The sequence below is a fragment of the Sander lucioperca genome, chromosome 6 (genome assembly GCF_008315115.2).
Source record: "Sander lucioperca isolate FBNREF2018 chromosome 6, SLUC_FBN_1.2, whole genome shotgun sequence".
Classification (NCBI taxonomy): Eukaryota; Metazoa; Chordata; class Actinopteri; order Perciformes; family Percidae; genus Sander; species Sander lucioperca.
Genome location: NC_050178.1, coordinates 37,495,771 through 37,519,193, shown reverse-complemented (window position 1 = coordinate 37,519,193; position 23,423 = coordinate 37,495,771). Strand labels below are relative to the sequence as shown.

The 23,423-nt window shown below is 40.9% G+C and overlaps 1 protein-coding gene across 2 annotated transcripts; it reads left to right on the top strand.

Annotated features, from left to right (window-relative positions):
• Positions 1 to 982: 982 nt before the first annotated feature.
• LOC116052831 (synuclein-like) lies at positions 983 to 14,750 on the top strand. 2 transcript variants are annotated; one of them, XM_031303669.2, is made up of 6 exons: positions 983 to 1,257; positions 8,937 to 8,978; positions 9,555 to 9,682; positions 10,050 to 10,076; positions 12,699 to 12,746; positions 14,346 to 14,750. In XM_031303669.2, the coding sequence occupies exons 1-5, from the start codon at positions 1,137 to 1,139 to the stop codon at positions 12,744 to 12,746; spliced, it is 366 nt and encodes a 121-aa protein (XP_031159529.1). In that variant the 5' UTR covers positions 983 to 1,136; the 3' UTR covers positions 14,346 to 14,750. The 2 variants fall into 2 exon arrangements, with proteins under 2 accessions (XP_031159529.1, XP_031159530.1); XM_031303670.2 differs by lacking the exon at positions 10,050 to 10,076 and having other exon boundaries at positions 985 to 1,257.
• The last annotated feature ends 8,673 nt before the right edge of the window (positions 14,751 to 23,423 follow it).

The following is a 23,423-nucleotide window of genomic DNA, read 5'->3' as shown; positions in this document are numbered from 1 at the left end:
CTGCTATGCCCTACTATTTCCTCCTATGCCCTACTACACCCTGCTATGCCCTACTATTTCCTCCTATGCCCTACTACACCCTGCTATGCCCTGCTAGCTACGCCCTACTATGCCCTACTATTTCCTCCTATGCCGTACTACGCCCTGCTATGCCCTACTATTTCCTCCTATGCCCTACTACGCCCTGCTTTGCCCTGCTATACCCTACCATGCCCTACTATGACCTACTACGCCCTGCTATGCCCTGCAATGCCCTGCTATGCCCTGCAACGCCCTACTATGCCTTGCCACGCCCTACTATGCCTTGCCACGCCCTACTACACCCTACTAGCTACACCCTGCCACGCCCGCTGTGCCCTGCTATGCCCTGCAACGCCCTGCTATGCCCTACTACTCCCTGCTATGCCCTCATACATTTTTAACCCCATCTTTATCCCCAAAGAGGGGATATTTTTCATGTGCATACATAAAATGTAGGTCAACACTGAATGAGTCTTCTTGTGTTTGATGTTCTGTGTATCGTTAAGTCTTTTGTTGAACTAAACCTATGGAGGGTTGGTGGTATGTAACCCTTGTGCCTAATATGTTTGGTACCCCTAAAATCACATGTGGCCCCAGCTGGGCCCCTCTAGTTTAAATTATTATTATTATAAATGGTCTAGAAGCACCGCTGTTCTTCTTAACAGCAGTCTATTTTTCTCTCTCTCCACTACACAACAAGAGTCCCATGTTACTTCTATCTCCATAGCACTCTCTCCCTCCCTTCTTTTCTCTCCCTCTCTCTTTCTCTCTTTCACAGCCTCTCTTTCTCTTCCTCTCTCTCACGTGCCCTCCCTCCACCTCTTCACTCTCTCCCTCTCTCTTTCTTTCTTTCTTTCTTTCACAGCCTCTTGCTCTCCCTGTGTCTCTGTCTCTGTCTCTCTCTCTCTCTCTCTCTCTCTCTCTCTGTCTCACGTGCCCTCTCTCCACCCCTTCCCTCCCTCTCTCTCCAGTCCATTAGCAGGAAGAACAGATCGCTGCACAGACGAGAAGAGACGAGGCAGCTGAGGCAGACGGAGCAGAAGAAAGAGGGAGACACAAGAGAGAAAAACACTGAATAAGAAGAGAGAATAGGACAGAGAGAGAAGCAAAGCATCATGGACGCTTTCAAGAAGGGATTCTCCATGGCGAAGGATGGAGTGGTAGCCGCCGCCGAGAAGACGAAGGCCGGCGTGGGCGAGGCCGCCGCCAAGACCAAGGAGGGGGTCTTCTACGTCGGTGAGAGGGCGGAGGGAGGGATGGAGAGATGAAAGGAACAAACTGTACATGTTTTTTATGTGTAGAAAGTGAGACTGATGGATGAAAAAGTAAAAGACGGGATAGAATAAAATGAAAAACGAGCAAAGTAAAAGTTCAATTTGACATGAAATGATCATTTTGATGAAAATTGAAAGAGGGACGGATAAAGGGAGGGAGGGCTATAGGAGGAGGACAAGAAGTGCAACTCATCGTGACATTATGCAGAAGTCTGTTTGAAAGGAGAGGAGAGAAAGGAGAGAAAGGAGAGAGACAGATTGATGCAGAGAAGTATAGACGGCTAGAAGAAGGGATGGAGGGATAAAACAAAGAAACTGGCAAAGTAGAAAGTACATTTCTACACCAAATTGCACAATAAATGTTTGATTAGAGGGTATTTTGAGCAGGGAAGAAGGAAGAAGGGATGATGAAAAGAAGGAACTAAAATGAGTTAAATTTGACATGGAATTACACATTAAATTATCAGAAATGTAAGGGGTTTTTGGTGGGAAAAAGGGGGGATGAGATTCAAGAACAAACTGGGAGGGAGGGATGGAGGGATGGAGAGATTAAAGGAACAAACTGTACATGTTTTTTAAGTGTAGAAGTGAGACTGATGGATGAAAAAGTAAAAGACGGGATAGAATAAAAAGAGAAACGAGCAAAGTAAAAGTTCAATTTGACATGAAATGATCACGTCTTTGATGGAAAGAATGGTCCTTGAATGAAAGAGGGATGGATGAAGGAAGGGTGAGATATAGGAGGACAAGAAGTGCAATTCATCGTGACAGTGCATCAGATTTGAAGAAGGGAACGTCTGTTTGAAAGGAAAGGAGAGAAAGGAGAGAGAGACAGATTAATGCAGAGAAGTAGTCCAGAAGAAGGGATGGAGGAATAAAGGAGTAGAACTGGGATAGATGGAGGGCAAGAATCTGAATCTTAAAATATTAAAATTAAAATGAAAGAAAGCGTGAGATTGTGCATTAAATTGTAAGACGCTGAAGTTCATTTGCAGAAAAGAGGGAAGACAGGAAAGAGGGTAAGATGGAGAGATGAAGGGAGGGATAAAAGAGAGAAAAACTGCAAGAAGAAAACGTGAATTTCAAAACAAATTGCACACCAAATCTGTAACAAACTGGTAGAGAAGGAGGAAGGGAGAGAGGGAGAAAAATAAGCTGAATCTGGGAGGGAGAGAGGGAGGGGGAGAGAGGGAGATAGAGAGAGAGAGAGAGAGAGGGAGAGGGAGAGAGACACAGAGAGAGAGAGAGAGAGAGAGAGAGAGAGAGAGAGAGGGAGAGCAAGTAGCTGAATCTTAAAACATTAATCTCAAATAAAAGAAAGAGAAAAGTGCAATTCATCGTGACATGAATTAAATTTGCAGATCCACATGTTCTCTATTTGGAGCAGGAATGATGGAAGAATGGATGGATGGAAAGATAAAGGGAGAGATAATGAGAGAGTGAGAAGGAAAAGAAGAGAGAAAATGATCTAAATTTGACAAAGTGCACATTAATTTATCAGAAATCTGAGTTTTTTCAGTGTAAAGGATGGATGAGATTCAAGAACAAACTGGAGAGAGGGAGGGAGAAAGGAAGGGAGAGAGGGAGGGAGGGAGGGGAGAGAGGGAGAGAGAGGGAGAGAGAGGGAGAGAGAGGGAGGAAGAGAGGAAGGGAGGGAGGGGGAGAGGGGAAAGAGAGAGAGGGAGGGAGGGAAGGAGAGAGAGATGGAGGGAAAGAGGGAGGGACTTTAGGTTTGAAATCTCTCTGACACATAACGTGGTTTAGGTTAAAGTTGACCGTTGCATCATAACTTAGGGAATAGAGTGAAGAAAGGTCTGATGTCTGACTAAACAGCATTTTTGTTAAATTGCCAAGTAGGTTTTTAACGACATGAACCCAGGAGTCTGCTCTCCCATAGCTCGTTAGTCCAAGCAGCAATGTTTTACTTCACAGTACAAACGGAGCAAGCCTCGTTCTGCGTCACGAGCGTAACCGGAGGACGGAAAACGCTCCTCTGGGTCGTATTATGGGCTGTTCATTTAGAGCCGTTTTCCCCGGGATTCGCCGCTGCGATTACATACAAAATCAATGCAAAGAATTTGCAGCGGCTGTGCAAATGGCGCTCAGAAAACCAGTAGCGGAGATAGCGTGGGTGTGTGGGTGCAGCCGCCCCAGGGCCCCGTGCCAATTAGGGGCCCCTCAAACGCTGCTGATCTTGCGTCACTTGACGAGAATGGGGCCCTCGCCAAGTGACACATTGCAGATTATTAGCTGAAAGAAGCTAATTACTACATATGATCTCACATTATGATAATCCAGCTCTTCTTATCAAACATACAGATAATAGAGCCATGTCAGTTATATAGTGTGGCACTGATTGAGAGCTCTTGGCCTGTTCAGCACAATCTCTGTCCATCAGCTGTCTCTGTCCATCAGCTGTCTCTGTCCATCAGCTGTCTCTGTCCATCAGCTGTCTCTGTCCATCAGCTGTCTCTGTCCATCAGCTGTCTCTGTCCGTGGTGCTGAAACATTTTTATTTGACTTCTTTGTTCGTCAATACAAACGTGTGTCTTTTCTTTGTGTTTTCTTTGACATATAGACTTACTTGGCTCAACAAGTGACACATTATAACGTGCATTCATCAGATATTTTACCGGTATTTTTTAACGGTTTAAATTTTAAAATGACTTGGTAGCAGAGGGCCTCTTAATGAAGCTCCGCCCCCACTGTACTGAGAGTCTAGCTCCGCCCTCTCTGTACTGAGAGTCTAGCTCCGCCCCCTCTGTACTGAGAGTCTAGCTCCGCCCTCCCTGTACTGAGAGTCTAGCTACGCCCCCTGCTGTACTGAGAGTCTAGCTCCGCCCCCACTGTACTGAGTCTAGCTCCGCCCCCACTGTACTGAGAGTCTAGCTCCGCCCCCTCTGTACTGAGAGGCTAGCTCCGCCCCCTGCTGTACTGAGAGTCTAGCTCTGCCCCTGCTGTACTGAGAGACTAGCTCCGCCCCCTCTGTACTGAGAGTCTAGCTCCGCCCCCTCTGTACTGAGAGTCTAGCTCCGCCCCCTCTGTACTGAGAGTCTAGCTCCGCCCCCTCTGTACTGAGAGTCTAGCTCCGCCCCCTGCTGTACTGAGAGTCTAGCTCCGCCCTCTCTGTACTGAGAGTCTAGCTCCGCCCCTGGAGAAAACACAAGACTTTCACCCAGGAAACAGGAGTTTGTTTCCAGGGAGTGTAACTCAAACTATAATCTTTTTCCTAATCTTAACTAGACCTTTTGGTGTCTAAACTTAACTATCGTCGCTGCATGACGCTCGCTTTTTCTCAGCTAAACTCAAATGCGTATAACCGGCCAGCAGTCGCTGTAATGTCATAGGATATCATACCAATTGTTGGGAATAATACAGTATATGTTTTGCATATTGAGGATAGATCATGCAGTGAACATCATGTATGTGTGGTATGTTTTTGTTTTTGTGTCTTTCTTTCCTTTTTTATAAAACTTCTGTCTCTTCTTATATGTTTTCATAGTGACTTTTAGAGGCTCTTTTAGATTCATTCATTCACCTGTTTTGCACTGATAGGACTGCATCTCATATTGTTGAACATCTACAATGATAAGACTGTTCTCTAAAGGTTAGGTACGATACCGTACGAAACCGAGAATGAGTTGCATGTGGACATTTGAGGGAGGGAGAGAGGGAGGGAGAGGGAGAGAGAGAGAGAGAGAGGGAGGGAGAGAGGGAGAGGGAGAGGGAGAGGGAGGGATGGAGGGAGAGAGGGAGGGAGAGAGAGAGAGAGAGAGAGAGGGAGGGAGAGAGGGAGAGGGAGGGATGGAGGGAGAGAGGGAGGGAGAGAGAGAGAGAGAGAGAGCGAGAGAGAGGGAGGGATGGAGGGATGGAGGGAGAGGGAGAGAGAGAGAGAGGGAGAGAGGGAGGGGGGGAGAGAGAGAGAGAGAGAGAGGGAGGGGGGGGGGAGAGAGAGAAAGAGAGAGAGGGAGGGTGAGAGAGAGAGAAAGAGGGAGGGATGGAGGGAGAGGGAGAGAGAGAGAGAGAGGGAGGGAGAGAGAGAGAGGGTGAGAGAGAGAGAGAGGGAGGGATGGAGGGAGAGGGAGGGAGAGAGAGAGAGAGGGTGAGAGAGAGAGAGGGAGGGATGGAGGGAGAGGGAGAGAGAGGGAGAGGGAGAGAGAGGGAACATTTGACAAAACATTAAAACATATAATTATTTATTGATTATAACTGCTCTTCTTACAGCAGCAGGAAGGATGAAAACATCCGTTAGAGGAGATAAGAGCTGCAGCTTCATCAAATATGCATCAGATGTTAAACGCTCGGCTGCCTTCCTGGAACCGACCGCACGCCAACGGAAACGCCTGACAGACAGACACACTTTTTCTGACCTGTTTGGTGCTTTTCTCAAAGGTTTTGACGTGTTTGAAGTTTATTTTATTCATTTTGTTACGTTTTTTCTGAAGTTTTTGGCGCTTTTTGGCGCTATTGCCGTTTTTTTCCAATGGTTTTTCTCTCAAAGTGGTCCCGTTGCTCATCTTCTGTTTCCAGCCTTGTGTTGAGTTTTCACGTATCTCTTGATATAAACTAACACTGTCAAGGATCGGTAAGGGCGATCTTCCAGTTTCAGAATGCAAAAGAACGAAGAGAAACGGACGTTTCAAATGCAGCTTGAATGGTAAAAAAATGTGTCGAGCCACTGTGGAGATTTCAACATCTAAAGTCAAGAAAACTGTCTCTGGTTTCACGGAGTAGAACATCAGAATCTCGTGGGGATTTCACCACGTTGGCCGAGGGAAACATAAAGTTCTGAGGACATGAAACCCTCTGAAAGCTCTTCTTAATGAGTCATATTTAGGGGATACTGAGCTGGAGAACATTTTAAGAGTTGTTAGCAGCTAGCTAGAGAATAAAAGGAGATACAGGGCCCTATTTTAACGATCTGAGTGCACGGCGTGAAGCGCCTGGTGCAGGTGTGTTTAGGGCGTGTCCAAATCCACTTTTGTTAGTTTGACGGCGGTAAAAAAGGGTCCGTGCGCCGGGTGCATGGTTCTAAAGGGTTGTACTTAGTGTCTTCATTAATCAGAGGTGTGTTTTGGGCGTAACATGCAATCAACCAATCAGAGATCATCTCCTGTTCCCTTTTATAGCCAGGTGCGTTTGGACCTTGGAGCATTGCTGTTATGATGGAGGATTTGCACCGTAATATTTTTATTTGTAATCTTCTGCATGTGTGTGTGCTGCTGTGCGTCCCTGTGTGTGTAACAAGCATAGTGTGCATGCGCTGTGCACGAGCCTAGGAGCATTTTACTAATGCTCTGTTAAAATAACAATGAAATGCTGCGTTATTGACTTTAGACCAGGTTTTTGTTGGTCAATGCTGCCATCACTTCCTGCTGCCTCAAGATAGCAATACGCCCAGAATGCACCTGAACACACCTCCCTGTAAGACCAGCATGCCCAGAATGTACCTGAACACACCTCCCTGTAAGACCAGCACGCCCAGAATGCACCTGAACACACCTCCCTGTAAGACCAGCCCATGGGCCACAGATGGGGTCAGATGCATTTGTTATTTAAACGACGTGGGCGCTGGACGGGAAACTGACAACTGGGTCGGTCTTAAACTAGCAAAGACACTTGTGTTGGGCTTTGCGCTTCGCCTGGTGCAAGATAGGAGCCTTTATCTGATGCAGACCTACTTTAGCTACTTTAGGTATGAAATCTGGGAGACTTCAGGGGTCGGCTGCTGGCCGGGAAACAGACATTTTTTCAGACGTTTTTGATGCTGTTTTCAACCTTTTTTTTAAGTTTTCTCAGAAATGTTACATTAAATACATTTTGACGCTTTTGCATACTTTATTAATAGTTAGTTAGTTAGTTTATAGCAATAGTTTTTGAGACCTTTTTCTTTCTTTTTTTAAGATTATTTTTTGGGCATTTCTGCCTTTAATGGATAGGACAGCTGAGATACGAAAGGGGAGAGACATACAGGAAACCATCACAGGTCAGACTCGAACCCTGGACCTTCTGCATCATGGAATACACCTCTACATATGTGCGCCCGCTCTACCAACTGAACCAACCCGGCCGCGACGCCTTTTCCTTTTAACCCTTGTGTTGTCTTCCCGACCATGCAACTTTTAGTTTTTCTGGGTCAAGAAGTTTTGGTCTTCTTTTTTGACACTTTTCCCCAACGTTTTTGTCACTTTTTTGTCACTTTTTTTTAACATTCTTTTATCAAAGTTTTTCAATAAAATGCTTTAAAGTTGAACAAAACACCCAAAATCAATGAAAGTAGTGAACTGATCATTTATTTTACTTGTAAAGAGCGTTCCACTTTATTTGTTTTTGACAATTTGATTAAAAAGAAACACAAATTACTCATATAGAAACTTTTTGAAAATGGGTCATATTTGACCCGAGAACAACAGGAGTGTTAAGAGGAGATAAAAGCTTCAGCCTGATGTCTGTAAACGGTCGGCTGTCTTCCAGGAACAGAAGCTCCAGGGGGAGGGAGGGAGGGAGAGGGAGAGAGAGAGAGAGAGAGAGAGAGAGAGAGAGCGAGAGAGGGAGAGGAAGAGAAGCTCCAGGGGTCGGCTGCAGCCCCTGTGTTTCCTCTCTGGGTTTCTGTGTTGTAACGTGTTTGTTGTGCGAGCAGCAGACAGTGAATCACACACTGTGTTCCCTCAGACAACGGAGTCTGTTCAGTCTGATCCGCCAGCACGGCGCCCACTGGGAGAAGTATTCTGATCCTTTACTTCAGTAAAAGTACTAATACCACACTGTTAAAATACTCTGTTACAGTTAAAGTCCTGCAGTGAAAATGTTACTTCAGTAAAAGTCTGTGAGTATCATCAGGAAAATGTAGTCAAACTATTAAAAGTAAAGAACAATCCTCCCATTTTAGAAACTGTGAAAAGAAAAGACTCAAAGTACAAGTACCTCAACATTTGGACTGAAGTACAGTACTGGAGTAAATGTAGTTAGTTACATTCCTCCAGTCCAGTGATCCAAACAAAACCACAGACAGGGAGGGCATTGTTGTGCCACATTTGGCCAAATCAGAGACGGATAGTAAAGGTACAAACGGCGGCTGCTGTAATCTTAAAATGGGGACTAAATAATTCAGAGAGCAGCTGAGCTCAGAGGAAACCAGGTCAGACTAAAACTGAACTGCTACAAACAGCTGATAGATATAGAGATGGAGAGATGGAGAGATAGATAGATGGCTGGATGGCTGGATGGATGGATGGATGGATGGATGGATGGATAGATAGATAGATAGATAGATAGATAGATAGATAGATAGATAGATAGATAGATAGATAGAAGATAATAGATAAAAGGAAACATAGTGGGGTTTTTTACTTCTTTTTGGTGCCTAAACTTAACCGTCTTTGTGGCATACGCTTACTTTTTGTCACCTGAACTTAACCGTAATGTTTGCTGAAGCGACTGGCAGCTTGTGGTGCTCTGTACCCAGCTCACAGTCACCTTTTATCAGGTACCTGAACCACCAACTACCGCCGGTACGACGGAGCTCTGTAGCCGGAAGTCTCCTAGTTGTGGAGGATATGATACGTATTGGTATGCATAAACTTCCGTACTATATCGTACCAACGCGTTAATAAGAACACGTTTTTTTTTCTTCTTTTCCAGGAAACAAGACGATGGAGGGAGTGGTGACCGGCGTTAACACAGGTAAACTAACTGCTGAACTCTCATCAGCACCAGGAAACAACAACAACAGAAACGTACAGAGGGAAAGTTTGGCATTCTTCTTTTATCCCATCAGACATTATTACAGAGGGAAAGAAGCACATCATCAACATAACGGCAGATTCATGACTTTTAAATGGCAAATATAATATGAGAAAATATATATATATGTTCTCCTTCTGTCATACTATACTATGTCATACTATACTATGACTTTTTATGAGTTTTTTCGAAACACTATACTATGACTTTTCTGACTTTTTCGACATAATATACTATGACTTTTACATGACTTTTTCGACATACTATACTATGACTTTTACATGACTTTTTCGACATAATATACTATGACTTTTATGACTTTTTCGACATACTATACTATGACTTTTATGACTTTTTAGACATACTATACTCTGACTTTTTATGACTTTTTCAGCATACTATACTATGACTTTTTAGACATACTATACTATGACTTTTTACGACTTGTTTCAATGTACTTTTTTTTGGCTTTTCTTAAAATTTTTCAACATATATACTACGACTTTCTGTTTCCAGTTGCCCACAAGTCGACAGAACAGGCCAACGTTGTTGCCGACACTGCAGTTGCCGGGGCCAACGAGGTGGCCCAGGCAGCGGTGGAGGGGGTGGAGAACGCCGCATTGGCGAGCGGATTTGTCACCACGGTAAGAGATGACCCCTCAAAAACAATAGTCAATCAATCAATCCATTTTATTGCCACAGCAAATACTGATTATTTTAGTTCATACATTTTTTGGTTATTTTAGAGACGGTTGTTGCAGGTAGTTTAAAAAGTATAACAAAAATTTAAAGTCTTATTTTCTCTGCAAAAAATAAATATGTTTTTTTCACAAATGATAAAATGTTTCACAGGTAAATGAAAAAAAAAAGGAAATATGAACAAAAACCTCAAGATAAAATATTGATTAATCGTCCTATACAGTAATTATAATACGTAATATTGTAATCTGTGTTGTGTTGATAACTTTTATTTTCTGTCTTCACAACTCTCTGGTGATTGGTCGGGAACAGGAGGAGGCGGGACCAGTGGCTGAGGAGGTGCCTGATTGGTCATGCAGCATGTTATGATGCTCGCTGCCTGATGAATGATTTTAAACTAACGGCTTCATTAATCTGCATTTCTTCGTTACAGATCGTCTGCAAGAAATCATTTAATGTTTTTTCAATGTTTGAGACTGCGTGAGTGCAGAGCTGGCCCAAACCAATCTGTCTTCACCAATCACCTTTTTGTTAACGTTTTTCCAGTTTTTTTTTTTTTTTTACATTTTTGTCACTTTTTTTGACATTTGTTTAGTTTTTTTTTTTTTTTTTTTAGCTTTTTGAGATGTTTTTTGGTGGGTTTTTTTAAAGGCTTTTAGAAATAATTTGTAATATTTTGAGTAAGGAAAGTTGAATTAGAATTGGAAATATTTTAGATTTTAAAAAAATATATTTTTAGAATTTTTTTAAAAAATTTAGAAAAAAGTTGCAATATTTTAGAAAAAAATTAAATATTTTAGAATTTTTTTTAATTTTTGGAGAAACAAAATAAATAAATAATAATAAATATTTTGAGTTTTTTTATATTATAGAAATAATTCGCAATATTGTGAGAAACAAGGGAAAGGCCAAAAAAACCTTAAAGTTTTAAGTATCAAGTCTAAAAATACTGTACATTTCGACAACAATCAGTGGTGACAAATGTATTAAGTAAATTCCCCCAGTACTGTACTTTAGTAGACTTTTGAGGTACTTGTACTTTACTTGAGTAAAGCATTTCCTGCACTCTCACTGAAGGGATTTTTAACAACTTTAGAGATATTTAATCAGAGATACAACATGGCTGAAAAGCTGCTAACAGCAATGTGTGACGAAGGTTTCTACTAACACATTTATTAAACTAACAAAGTATGAAGGAGCAGGATGCATGGTTTAACGCTGGCAGAAAATAAAACATTGTTTGTTACGCAAAAAACTATCTTAAGTCCACCACTTTGTTGACAACACCCTTTGAATTAGGAACAAAGGTCTTTGTTCTTTCATCATAAACCCACCAGACTCCATTTAAAAAAGCAATACTTTTAGCGTGTATAGAGCCAACATATTTGCACATGTAAATCATAAACTCTGTGTTTATTTCAACCAAAACTAGAGTTGTGTGGGTTAGTAAGGTGTAAAGGCGACCCAAAACGGCTTTTCATAGTTTTATTTAGTTTCTGTCAACTTTGAATGAAGTGTATTTTACGATGATAAAAGTACTGTTTATTTACATGGAGTCCGGTGGGTTTAGCGAACGCAATTTCGCGGATGTTTTTATGTTTAAATAAACACAAACGAGTAAAGGCCGGGAAATAAAACAAGAAATTAACTCCTGTTGGCTTTCATATTATGTCAGCCTGTTCTCATGAACCACACGTTCGAAAAGCTACAAAAAGATAAGCACTGTAATTTGGATGATTTCCACATTTTGTTTGCACCACATTGACTATATAAGAACGCATCTGGCGGTGTAGGGAGGACATCAGGGTGATGGGTGGGTGTTACAACACAGGACTTTCAAGCCAGGGACCGGAGGTCACTTCCTGGGGAAAACTAAAGCCTTTCACCCAGGAAATGTGTGTCCTTTGGGAGTGTTTTAATCCAAACCACCATCTTTTTCCTAAACTTGACTAGTTGTTTCGGTGCTTAAAACTCAACTTTCGTCGACGCATAACGCTCACTTTTTCTTGTCTAAACATAACTGCAATCTCTGCCGAAACAAACGGCAGCTGGCAGTGCTCTGTATCCGGCTCACAGTCACCTATTCTCAGGTAACTTAACCACCAACTTCTGTGACCTGATGGAGCACCGTGCAGAGCACCATGCAGCGCACCGTAGCCAGTGTCACAGCTCTGTAGCTGCTAAACACATCTACTAACTGCTGCTGATACGACTGAGATGTGACGGAGGTCTGTAGCCGGCGGCACGGAGCTCTGTAGCCGGCGGCAGGAAGCTCTGTAGCCCTTTAACAGCTCTGTAGCCAATGTCACGTGACCAGCCAGCAGCCTCCTAGTTTAGTTTTAGTTTTAGTGTGCATAACTTTTCGTACGATATCATACAAAGCCGTTCATGAGAATGTGTTGATTTTGTGTATACCAACTGAGCTTAATGTACATTTCCATCGTTTACAAGTTTAAATGCTTTAAATTTACAATCCGTTTTAGCACGTTTCTTTAAGCCGCCCTGCCGAAACCAAGCTAAATCTGCTATGATTGGTCAGTAATATAAAACATATCACGATGTATGTTGTTTTGGGAATCATTGACAATCGACCCGGTGTCTTGTTTAGGTATGACGACGTGTTGGCATTAAAGGAACCATGCACGTTTTCCACAACACATTCCTGCAAATGTTTCACAATAAAAGCATTGTTCAGTGTCCCCTGAAACACTTCAGGGCTTTTAATTTGTAACAACATGTTACCAAACAGGAGCAGATTAAAACGCTATCTTCTGCAGCAGAGCTTCTTTTTAGACCCGGGTGCAGTCGCCCCCTGCTGGAAGTTAGACAGAATGCAGCTTTAAGGAGCTTCAGCTACACTTTTCAGACCCAGAGGCTTCGTTCTTTATTTTTCCAGTGTGTGATATGAATGAGTACGTGGCGGGTGGAGTTATCATGTTCTCTGCTCCTTCTCTCCTGCAGGCCGACCTCCCGAAAACAGAAGCAGCGGGAGAACAGACTGAACAGTAGGTGAGAAAACTACCGACAATAAAACATGGAACAGAAACTTTCTAGGTAGGAGGTCTAGGTACCCCCTTTGAAATATGTTTTCATCTAGGTACCCCCTGACCACAGCAAAGCATTTTTGATAGAAAAATAAAAAGAATAGTTATTTAAAGAGGCACAATACAGCCATCAGTGTAACTGAAAAACTTAAAGCTACATTTTAAATAGTAACAATCACAAAATTACTACTGTATATTAAATTATTACCACATCGTATAGTTATTTAAAGAATTACGCATCACAGCTGTTTTTTAAAATCTCAAGTCCCCCCTGCAGTACTCCAAAGTACCCCTAGGGGGACACGGACCCCCATTTGAGAAACACTGCTCTAGAGAAGTGATACCCAACCAGCAGGGGTGGTAGAAGTATTCAGATCTTCAACTAAAAAGTTGTAATATTTCAGGAAAAAGTCGTGAAAAAGTCGTAATATTTTAGGAAAAAAGTAGTAAAAAAAAGTCGTTACATTTCAGGAAAAAAGTTGTGAAGAAAAGTCGTTAAATTTCAGGAAAAAATAAGTAGTTTGATAATCTGTTCTGACCACACATCGCTGGTCGTCTGAGTGACATCATCACTCTGTGTGACATCATCAGTCTGTGTGATATCATCTCTCTCTCCTTCACTCGATGTCTGTCAGCTGCTCATTGTTCAGCTTCTTCAAAAATATTAGAAACACTGAAGCAGAAGCAGGAATCCCGAGACGTTATAAATGTGGAGCTGCTCCATTATTTCTGAGACCAGAAGTGTCGGCGAGTTTCAGATATTGTTATTCTAATAAACAAGCAACCGTCTCGGCCGCGTGATGTGTGTTTGACAGTGTTTGGTGCGTTTGACAAAATGCAATGTGAACGCAAACCGAGCCAAATGAAAAATGCAACAATGCTGCAACTTTCCTCCCGAATCGCACCGAGTCCACCGAGCGATACAAGTGAAAGCGCCCCGAGTTCTCACCGGCTACCGCCAACGTGGCAGGTAGATTGACAGTTTCACCCACCTTAATGGCAAAATTCACCCGCATTTGCGTGTGGCTGGGTGTTAATTTCAGGCCCTGATTAGTACTATATGTTCATACCCAGCAGCCTACCAATGGGTACTGGTGGAAGCCCTATTTTATGTAGATAGAGATAGATAGATACTTTATTGATCCCCAAGGGGAATCACACCGAGTAATTTAAATTACTGAAATATTACAACTTTTTTCCTGAAATTTAATGACTTTTTTTCACAACTTTTTTCCTGAAATTTAACGACTTTTTTTCACAACTTTTTCCTGAATTATTATGATTTTTTTTCTGTAATATTACGACTTTTTAGTTGAATATCTGAATATTTCTACCACCCCTGCTGGTTGGGTATCACTTCTCTAGAGCAGTCTTGGGGTATTTTGGAGTACTGCAGGGGGGACTTGAGATTTTTGCAAAATGTTAAGTTAATAAACACCTGTGATGAGTAATTCCTTAAATAACTATACGATATAGTAATAATTTAATATATAGTAGTAATTTGTAACTAAATATAAAAACCACACATGTATTAACCTTCATTTTGTGTTCATGTCTCTCTCAGAATCTCGTCCTCCCTGACCAGCAGTCACTTCCTGTTTCTTCCTGTCCAATGAGCAGCGAGAGAAGAGGAACCTCTGACCCTCCCTGACACGTTAACCCTCTCACTGTGTGTAACTAAAGCTCACGACGAGTCTGTCTGGAACGGACCGACTGTATCGCTGCTTGTAGCTTTCTCCAGAACCATTGAACCCCAAAATAACTTCTTAATATGCAACTTAACTGTGTACTATTGACATACTTTGTACTTTTACTTCAATGGAAAACACTGTACAACATTAACCTGACGGAGAAATGTTACTGGTTAGGTTGGAGATTCAGGTTTTACTCACAAAATATCACAATTAAAATAGATTAAAAAGATTATTCATTTTCAAATAGGCTTAGGCTATATATATATATATAAATATATATATATATATATATATATATATACACACACACACACACACACACACACACACACATGTATACAGTATATTCTGTTATATTCTCTCACGAACAGTTCATGCACACATGCAAGTTTGCACTGATATGATGTCAAATATGCAAGATCTCCACACACACACACACACACACACACACACACACACACACACATACACACACACACACACACACACACACACACACACACACACACACACATACACACACACACACACACACACACACACACACACACACACACACACACACACACACACACACACACCTGTGTTTCTGATATTAACTTCTTCAGCTTGGAGATTATTTCTTCTTTTCCAAAACAACAGAAGTGAAATAAAAAGATTATAAATCCAGCTGCACAGCTTTGTTTCTTCTTCTTTTTCACTGTTAACTTTAAATTCAATATCATTATTGTTGTGGTATCCTAGCAACAAGATAAAGGTCTCTCTCTCTCTCTCTCTCTCTCTCTCTCTCTCTCTCTCTCTCTCATGTTCATGTATGCTTAGTAAACATTGATTTTATAGTTTTTTGTTTTGCAGGGACCAATCACAAGTGATCTGATGTCACCCAACATCACAGACAGAACGCTGTGATTGGTCCATTCATAAGAGCAGACACTAGGTGGCAGGACAGAGACGTTTTGGATCAACCTTTGTCAGAGAGTGATCCTTTATCATGTAGAGTCACATTCATTCACTTTGTTTCAAGAGATGGTCTGTTGAGGTCTATAGAGAGCCGAAGTCACGAGAGAGTCAATGAAGAGATAATAATTATTTTTTGATCCCGTTTGAATTGAGCCATGGATTACATATGATGTTCGTCAATTTAAAACATTATTTTTCAACCGAAGAAAGTCTCCGTTTATTGTTAAACTGTTGAAGTATAAGACTGTGAAAATACGTAATTAGAAAGACTTCACACTTCAATGTCGCATGGATGACATCTCGCTGAAGCTACAATGTCTGTGTGTATCGTACCGGGGATGTAAAGTTACTCTAATGAGCAGAGGATCTCGCTTGTTCTTTTGCTTCTCTGCTGAAAACACTCCACTTGATAAAACACATCAGGTAAGATAACGCTACATGTGTTGTGGAACAGAGCTAAGCTAGCTAGCTAGCTAGCAAGCAAGTTGAGCATCAAGCTAGGTGACGTAAAATATGTGAGACGAGAGATTCACTGAGCGGTTTCACACAAAACTAAGTGGTCATATGACAAACCTATGGCTAACTGAGACTTTCTTCGGTTGAAAAGTTATCTTTTAAATTGACGAACATCATATTTGTAATCCATGGCTCAATTCAAATGGGCTCAAAAAATAATTTGCCTCTCCCCGTTCACTACCGTTCATATTTTTTCCGAGTTAAGGTCCCATGAGGTCCACCGGAAGGGGCGGGACTTCGGCTCTCTATAAGGTCCAGCTGCGGCCTGTAGCCGCTCACACCATGCCCCTTGTTTTCTTCGCCTTCAAGATAAAAGCCCATTTTTTCTAAAGTTCTTTGCAAAAATTTTATTTCTAATTTTATTTTTCTGAATAAAAGGCCATTTTCTATAGTTTGGGGTGGAATTATAGAACAATGAATACAAATTTCAACCTTTGCTTATTGTCACAACATTATCATTGATACATTTCACACTCAGGGACAAATACAAACGTGATCGGTGACCACCGTCATGTCAGATCCATCTATCATTTTTAGTGATTTGAACAATAAATTAAACCTGACAGTCTGGTGATACTACTCTTTAATGAGAACACAATGACACATTTTCAGTAGCAACACAGAACAAAAAAGTTCAGTTGAATTATAAGCTACTGAAAAGTAGGCAGAGAGCTTCACAAATCAAACGAAAACATTTAAATTACATTTCACAAAATACTGTACAAGAAATCAGAGCATCAAGTTTACAGCCCAGAGTTCTGAAAGCAGAACAGCAGAGATCTTCAGTGAGTCAAAAACAAGACATATCTCCATGCGGTGATGGTCTTTAAAATGTTCTTTGTTTAGAAGAGCCTAAACAAAGTTTAAAGTTTTTATATATTATGAAAACACATTTCATAATATTAGGTATAAAGTTCATGATTCAATCAGGTTAATTAAGATTAAAATGAATATCCAAGTTTTAGTAGTAATGCATCCTATTAGTTTGTCATGTTAAAAAGTATCCTGGTACTTTAAGATACTGCTGTTGTATCAGCCAATCAGAATGGCTGTAGCTCTTCCTGTTGCAGTCAGTGCGAGAGTTGAACGCTAGAAGGAAAATTCACACACAAATGCAGTGAAGTTCACAGACCACAAGCAGTTTGTAAATCAAGATATATTTGTGTGTGCATCAGAAAAACATTTCTGAATCTTGTCCTGTGCATTTCTGAATCTTGAATGCATTTGTGAATCTTCTGTGCTTTTTAAATTTTGTGTGTGTATTTGTGAATTTTGTGCGCATTTGTGTATCCTGTGTGTGTATTTATGAATCCTGTGTGTGCATATGTGAATGTAGTGTGTGCATTTATCTTTATTGAGACTCTTTTAGCTCCATAAATATGTACACATGACAACAAGTGGGAACAAATACCATTAACAGCAGGAAATCTGGCTGTAGAGAACACAGCCAATCAGAATGTCTGGAGTGGTTGGGGTCTGCGTGGCGTAGTGGGCAAAGAATTGCAGGACAGTCTAAGTAATGATAATCAGTGTTTCAAGCCTGACTACTGCGCCTGTATAAAGGACAAACAACCTCACCATCCCATATCCATCCAAGGAGCTGCCCTCAAGGCAGGGTCAGGGGAAAAAAAAAAACAGTGTGGATTGGGTGAGTGTAGTCTGGTACTTCTGGCTTCTTGATGTTACTGACTGCAGGATAAAGAAAGTGTTCCAGTTGTCAGTGATGCTGGGGTGTCAGTAGTTAGCCTAGGTTTAAGGGGTCGGCTGTGGGTCCCTCTCAGCTGTGTGGCGCCTTTTTACGCCTTCACGGTCAGATGCTCCTTTCAGGTAACGCGTAACCTTAACCTGGACCGCTTCATCAGTGGCATCCTGGGTTGCCTGGTTCTTCCGGATGGCCCCTGTAGAAAATACAGATCTGTCATTCCATTTGAATGGCATAAGGCCATACACATCTATTTAAAAAAATATCCAACTTACTTTGAACAATGGTCTTCAGGAACAGGTCTCTAAAACATGCTTTATCCCCTACACCAGCAGTCCAGGTTGTATTAATGGAAAGGTGATTAGAGAAGATACTCCATGAAGCATTCGCCACACTGTTGTCTTTAGGTCCCTCCCACATTTGATAGCCAAAAACCGAAGCTGAAAATCCAAAAAAGTGTTACAAATTACATTTCTCTGAAGATTCTCATACATAAATATAAAATGTGACAGGCTGTGGATTCAGACTGTAGAATATGCAGTGTACAATCTTAATTTGACTTTTATAAACAAAAGCAGCACACTTACAAATCGTTCCTGGAGCTCTTTATCCTGCCTCAAACTGTTGTCAAGCAACGCCAAATCTTGCTGGGTGTCTAGGGGGAGTAACAGATCCCCTGGCAGGGAAAACTCTCCAACAGACACATTGGCACTGAAATGTTGCAGCATAGTGTCCATTTTGTTGTCCATGCTGCGCACAATATCGCCAAACTCTCCAAGACATCGCAGCAGTAGGGTCTGATCTGCACCTACAGGGGTTCCCAGAATAAAAGAATAAAGTAGTCAGTCCTGGTCCCTCAACTACTAAACACTGATATGACATTTATATCTAGGTCTACTACATGTACAGGTGGCCCCAGTGGGAATTAAACCAACAACCACAGGTGTTGTTTGCAAGTTGTACCTGTTTGCCCAGTGCGAGCAAACATCTTCAACATTGTCCCAATTTGCTTTACCTGCTCTTGAAGTGAGCCGCTGTCATCCGAAGCTACAAAATGAAAGGCATATGGATATTTTGAACCTACTATATTACACACAAAAAAGTAAAATTTAAGAAAGAGTGCATGTTCTCACCTGCTCGTGCATTGCTTTCCCTCAGGGCTTGGTTCTCCTCCCTCAGAGCTTGGTTTTCATTCTGGAGTCTCTGGAAATCTACATAAAAAATAAATAAATACCATATTTCCTGGAAGAAAAAAAGATAGAACTTTCCTTATCCAAGAGGGGCATTTTTAATATTTTACAAAGTTTAGCGGTAGAGATAACACACATCAGGTACAGATAAGGAACAATTAAGAGAAACAAGGGTTAAAAGCAAATTTAAAGAAAATTATACATGTGCACATACAATATATTATGTCTTGTATGACCCCTTCATCTCATTAGACACCATTGCTTCTTAAGTGCATTCACATCTTTGTTAAAAAAAAAAAAAAAAAAGTTTTAAAGTTTTAAATCAGCAGCAATTTCCATAGGAACCAAGATAATTAAACTCACATAGCCGCTGTCTGATCCATCATTCAGGGCCGGGAATGTCTGCACCAATGATAGTGCCAGGGCCTCTTTTACGTTTGTGGATGGCCTGTAAATGTAAAAAAAACACTTTCAGTAAATAAACAAACAAGTGACACACAAATGTACAGCCTATACATTTAAATTTCCAGATATTTAAATATTTCCAGAAGTTAAGATAATCTGAAAATATCAGAGACATTGAATTTGAAGGCACAAGTATCTTTTAACTATAAGGGTTATATAGATATGCATACCCCACTGTTGAATAAGTTGTGACTTTCACAAAATCTTGCACCGACACATTTAAGCCCTATTAAAGACAAATGTTTAGGTATAGAGAGATGATGTCAGGGCAGTAAGAGTAAAATGTTCACCTCTAAAATTCTCTATCAGACAGCCGCCACTCAGTTAGCTTATCAGTGACAAAGCTGTCCATTCAAAATGACCTGGAGAAAACATAGCAATATAGAGCTTAGCAACAATTCGAAGACTTGACCCGCTTCTTTAACTCTCACTACTTCAACCAATAGAGCACTGTATAATATGATAAGCACGGCGCAGCTGGTAAACATAACTCAACTATTGTGTTGCCTCGCGATAGCCGCGGCTACATGCCAACCACAGAATTATCACGGCTAACGCTAGTCTCAACGTAGCAACTAGCTAAGCCATGGTCATTTTTTTAGCAAATGGTGCTAAACTAGCAACGTGGACATGGACACAGAAAAGTTTACGTACATCAACAGTGAAAATACTCGCTTACCTTGAATACACGATGAAGTTGCACCGAAGAAGCACAGGCCAAAACGGATTGAGCGCGAAGCGACGGTTATTTCAAACCAGTGTTGTGAGAAAATTCCTGAATAACTGCGGGGGTGGGGCGTTCTTCTTGTACGGGGGTAGAGAGGGAAAGAGGTGTTTCTTCTTCCTCTTCTTCTGAATTTCTGGCAGACTGATGTGTATGTTATAGGGGCAAGGATGTAATATATCAACTTATTTCTTCTATTTATTAGTTAATATATCCATGTTTAGAGGGTGTGTCACTTTATTTCTCCTACAAATGGTGATACTGTTTTATCATAATGTACACAACACACAAATGTGATTGTTCATATTATAAACTATGTTGACATGATAATATTATAACTCCATAAAATACACTCCTCCAACAAAAAATACATTAGAGAGAGAGAGAGAGAGAGAGAGAAAGCCAACCCTATATCCCAGAACATGGGTTACTCTTTGAAAAATAACCCAGAAACCCAAACAACCCAGGAATTGGATCAAAATATTAGCCCTATAACCCAGAAAATGGTTACTCTCTGAAAAAATAACCCATCATTTTAACCCAACACAAATAACCCAGAAACTGGGTTGAAGAAATAACCCAGGAGTTTTTAGTGTGTGTATCAATTGTGCATAGATCAAAGAAATGTAAACAATTTTCATAAAATAATTTGATATATTTTACATATATTACTGTATAATCGCTTCAGAGTTTCAAAGTAATTTAAATGTCATTTCCTAAACCTTACCTTATGGAATCAAGAGTCAAGAATCTGTTATAAACCCTAATGGCTTCGGAGCAAAAAAACTATTAGTTATAATTCACATATAGGCTATTATGATTTTATAATCATGGTCCATTAGACCAGTGGTTCCCAACCTGGGGTCCGGGGACCCCTCAGGGGGGCGGTAAAGATCACAGGGGGTGCACAAGTCTTTATCTGGTTTGAGGTTGAGGTAAAAAAAAAATATTTGCAAATGTTAACCAAATTATGATAATACACTACAATATATAATGTATACAAAAGTCTGTATGAAATCTATATATTTTTGTTCTCGCTTTAAAATTGTAGGCAGGCTACTTAGTAGGCCAAACCTCCAGGACCTCTTAACCTGGGACCCTGCTGTCATCAGGTCAGCTGCTAGCTGCTAGCTGCTATCTGCTATCATCCTCATTTTTCCTGCCGCCATGGCATCACTATTTTATGAATGAAACATGGCGGAGAAACGTAAAAGTGCTGATAACTCCTCTGTATCAAAAAAGAAAGTAAGGCTGTATCTCGAGAGTTACCTCAACTTCGGTTTCGGAGGGGGGGCTCAGCTTTTCTTAGACATAAGTAGGGGGGACGCCAAGGAAAAAAGGTTGGAAACCACTGCATTAGACGGAGGCAACCGCTAGAGAAAATGGCCCTCGCATCTCGCAAGAAATGGGAGTGACGTATTCAGCAGCAAACCTCGCACCTATAGCCGACAGCTTAGGGCCAGCGGCAAAAAGAAGCCGTGCGGATATTGTTTGCTATCTGGGATATTGCAAAAGCTTAGCTTCAGAAGCTCACTGGCGTAGCATGTTAATAGGAAAATAACAAATTTAGCCCTACCTAAATTGGAATTAGAACTTATGACTAACTGAGATTAAAAATAGAACTTAAAACTGAGTTAACTCAAGATAATAGAAACTAAATAGCAAATCAAAGAGATACTTTAATTGAACTTGTTTAAAGTTATTCTAGAAACCAAATAGGTTGAGTCAAACTGAAAATAAGAAAAATAGTATTTCATTTCTTTTCACTCCAACAAAAGGTTAAAACTTGAATAGATCGCATTTAGATGCAAAGATTGTGTCTATGTTATGTGAATTGTGTATGTAAACTGTGTTATTTGGTACCATTTACTATTTCTACCTGCTTCTAAATTCTTTCTACTCTTTTATATAAACAAGCCGGCATTCAAACTTACTTTTTGGTCTGGGGTATTATTATTATTTAACTACAATCTGCTCCTCCAAACCTAGAGCCTGGTCCTAATTTATCTACTACTCGTAGTAAGTGCTACACTATGATACGAGACAGATACCTTTGCAGGGCGATGCACACCATGAAGCCAACACTGGTCATCAGACTGTACTTGTAAATACTATTGTAGATATTGGATATTATCAGGCTGTTAGGTTGTACCGCATCCCAGATCATACAGCAGAACTGGATAAGGTCAGAAATCAGAAGGTTGATGACGTAGATGGGAGCAACGTGATCATTTCGTACCTGCAGGAAAGTAAATCAGAGTAAATCTGAACTCTCTGCTCAGCAAGCCTTTTTTGAATTTCATATTTTTCATCAAACTCTTTTGTGCTGTCAGAAACACATTCTCATATGCACAACTTCTCAAATACTGACACTTGGTCAGCCCCCATAAAGTTTAATCTTTCAACATGCAGAGTAAAACCACTTAGTTAGGGTTAGGGAAAGATCATGGACGTTTACAGTAAGTGACACAGGACAAGAACGGGACAGTTGGGGTTGGAAAAGATTTTGGATGGTGTTACAAAATGTACGTTAAAGTGACCCCCTGGACAAGAGGAGGACACAAACCTTGGAAACTTTGCGCCCAACCCAGATGAAGATCCTTTACAGACACATACAGTAAATCAATAAATCTCATTCCTAATGTTCATACCTGAGAGTAGAGAGAGTAGATGGCGATGAGGGTCAAAGGAAGGCCGATGCAAATGATGATGTACATCACCACATTTGTGATGAATACAGATTCAGTGCTGATATCAGAGCTTGGGGTGTTGGCTACAGGTCCAATGTCCCCTAGAGGTCCAATGTCCCCTAGAGGTCCAATGTCCCCTAGAGGTCCAATGGCCTCTACTAGACATTGACATAGATTTGGAATGCTGTTGTTTGTGAAGTTGTACTGTGAAGTAGGTCCAATGTGCTCTGTTTGACATTGACATAGAACTGGAATGCTGTTGGTTGTGAAGTTGTACTGTGAAGTTTTGCTGGTAAAGATGTTGTTGTCCTGTGTAGTGTTAACGTAGTTAACGTCCATTTTCAGAGTGAAACCTATAGATAAGGAGATCAGGTTATAGAAAGGGACATTTGGAATCTCAAAATCTTTGAATAAATCAACATTCTAGCATGAAAATGTTCCAGGGACCTTTGTTTGAGCAGATTTGTAGTTTTATAGTTGTTTTGCATCATTTGTGTGATAGTTTTGTGTCTTTTTAAAGGTTGTTTTGCGTGTCTTTGTAGTTGTTTCATTAACTGTTGTCGCTACAGGACGGTTACCTTTTGTCTGCTAACCCTAAACTGTCCAGACCGTCACCTCAAACCTCACCGTGTTATCGTTGGATATCTTAGGAACTGTTCATGAGACAACTTATTCACATAAACAGGTTTGTATGATATACT

Coding starts and splice junctions, on each gene's coding strand:
- LOC116052831 (XM_031303669.2), top strand. CDS start 1,137: ATGGACGCTTTCAAGAAGGGATTCTCCATGGCGAAGGATGGAGTGGTA. Junction 1,258..8,936: donor GGAGGGGGTCTTCTACGTCG/GTGAGAGGGCGG, acceptor CTTCTTTTCCAG/GAAACAAGACGATGGAGGGA. Junction 10,077..12,698: donor CGGGACCAGTGGCTGAGGAG/GTGCCTGATTGG, acceptor TCTCTCCTGCAG/GCCGACCTCCCGAAAACAGA.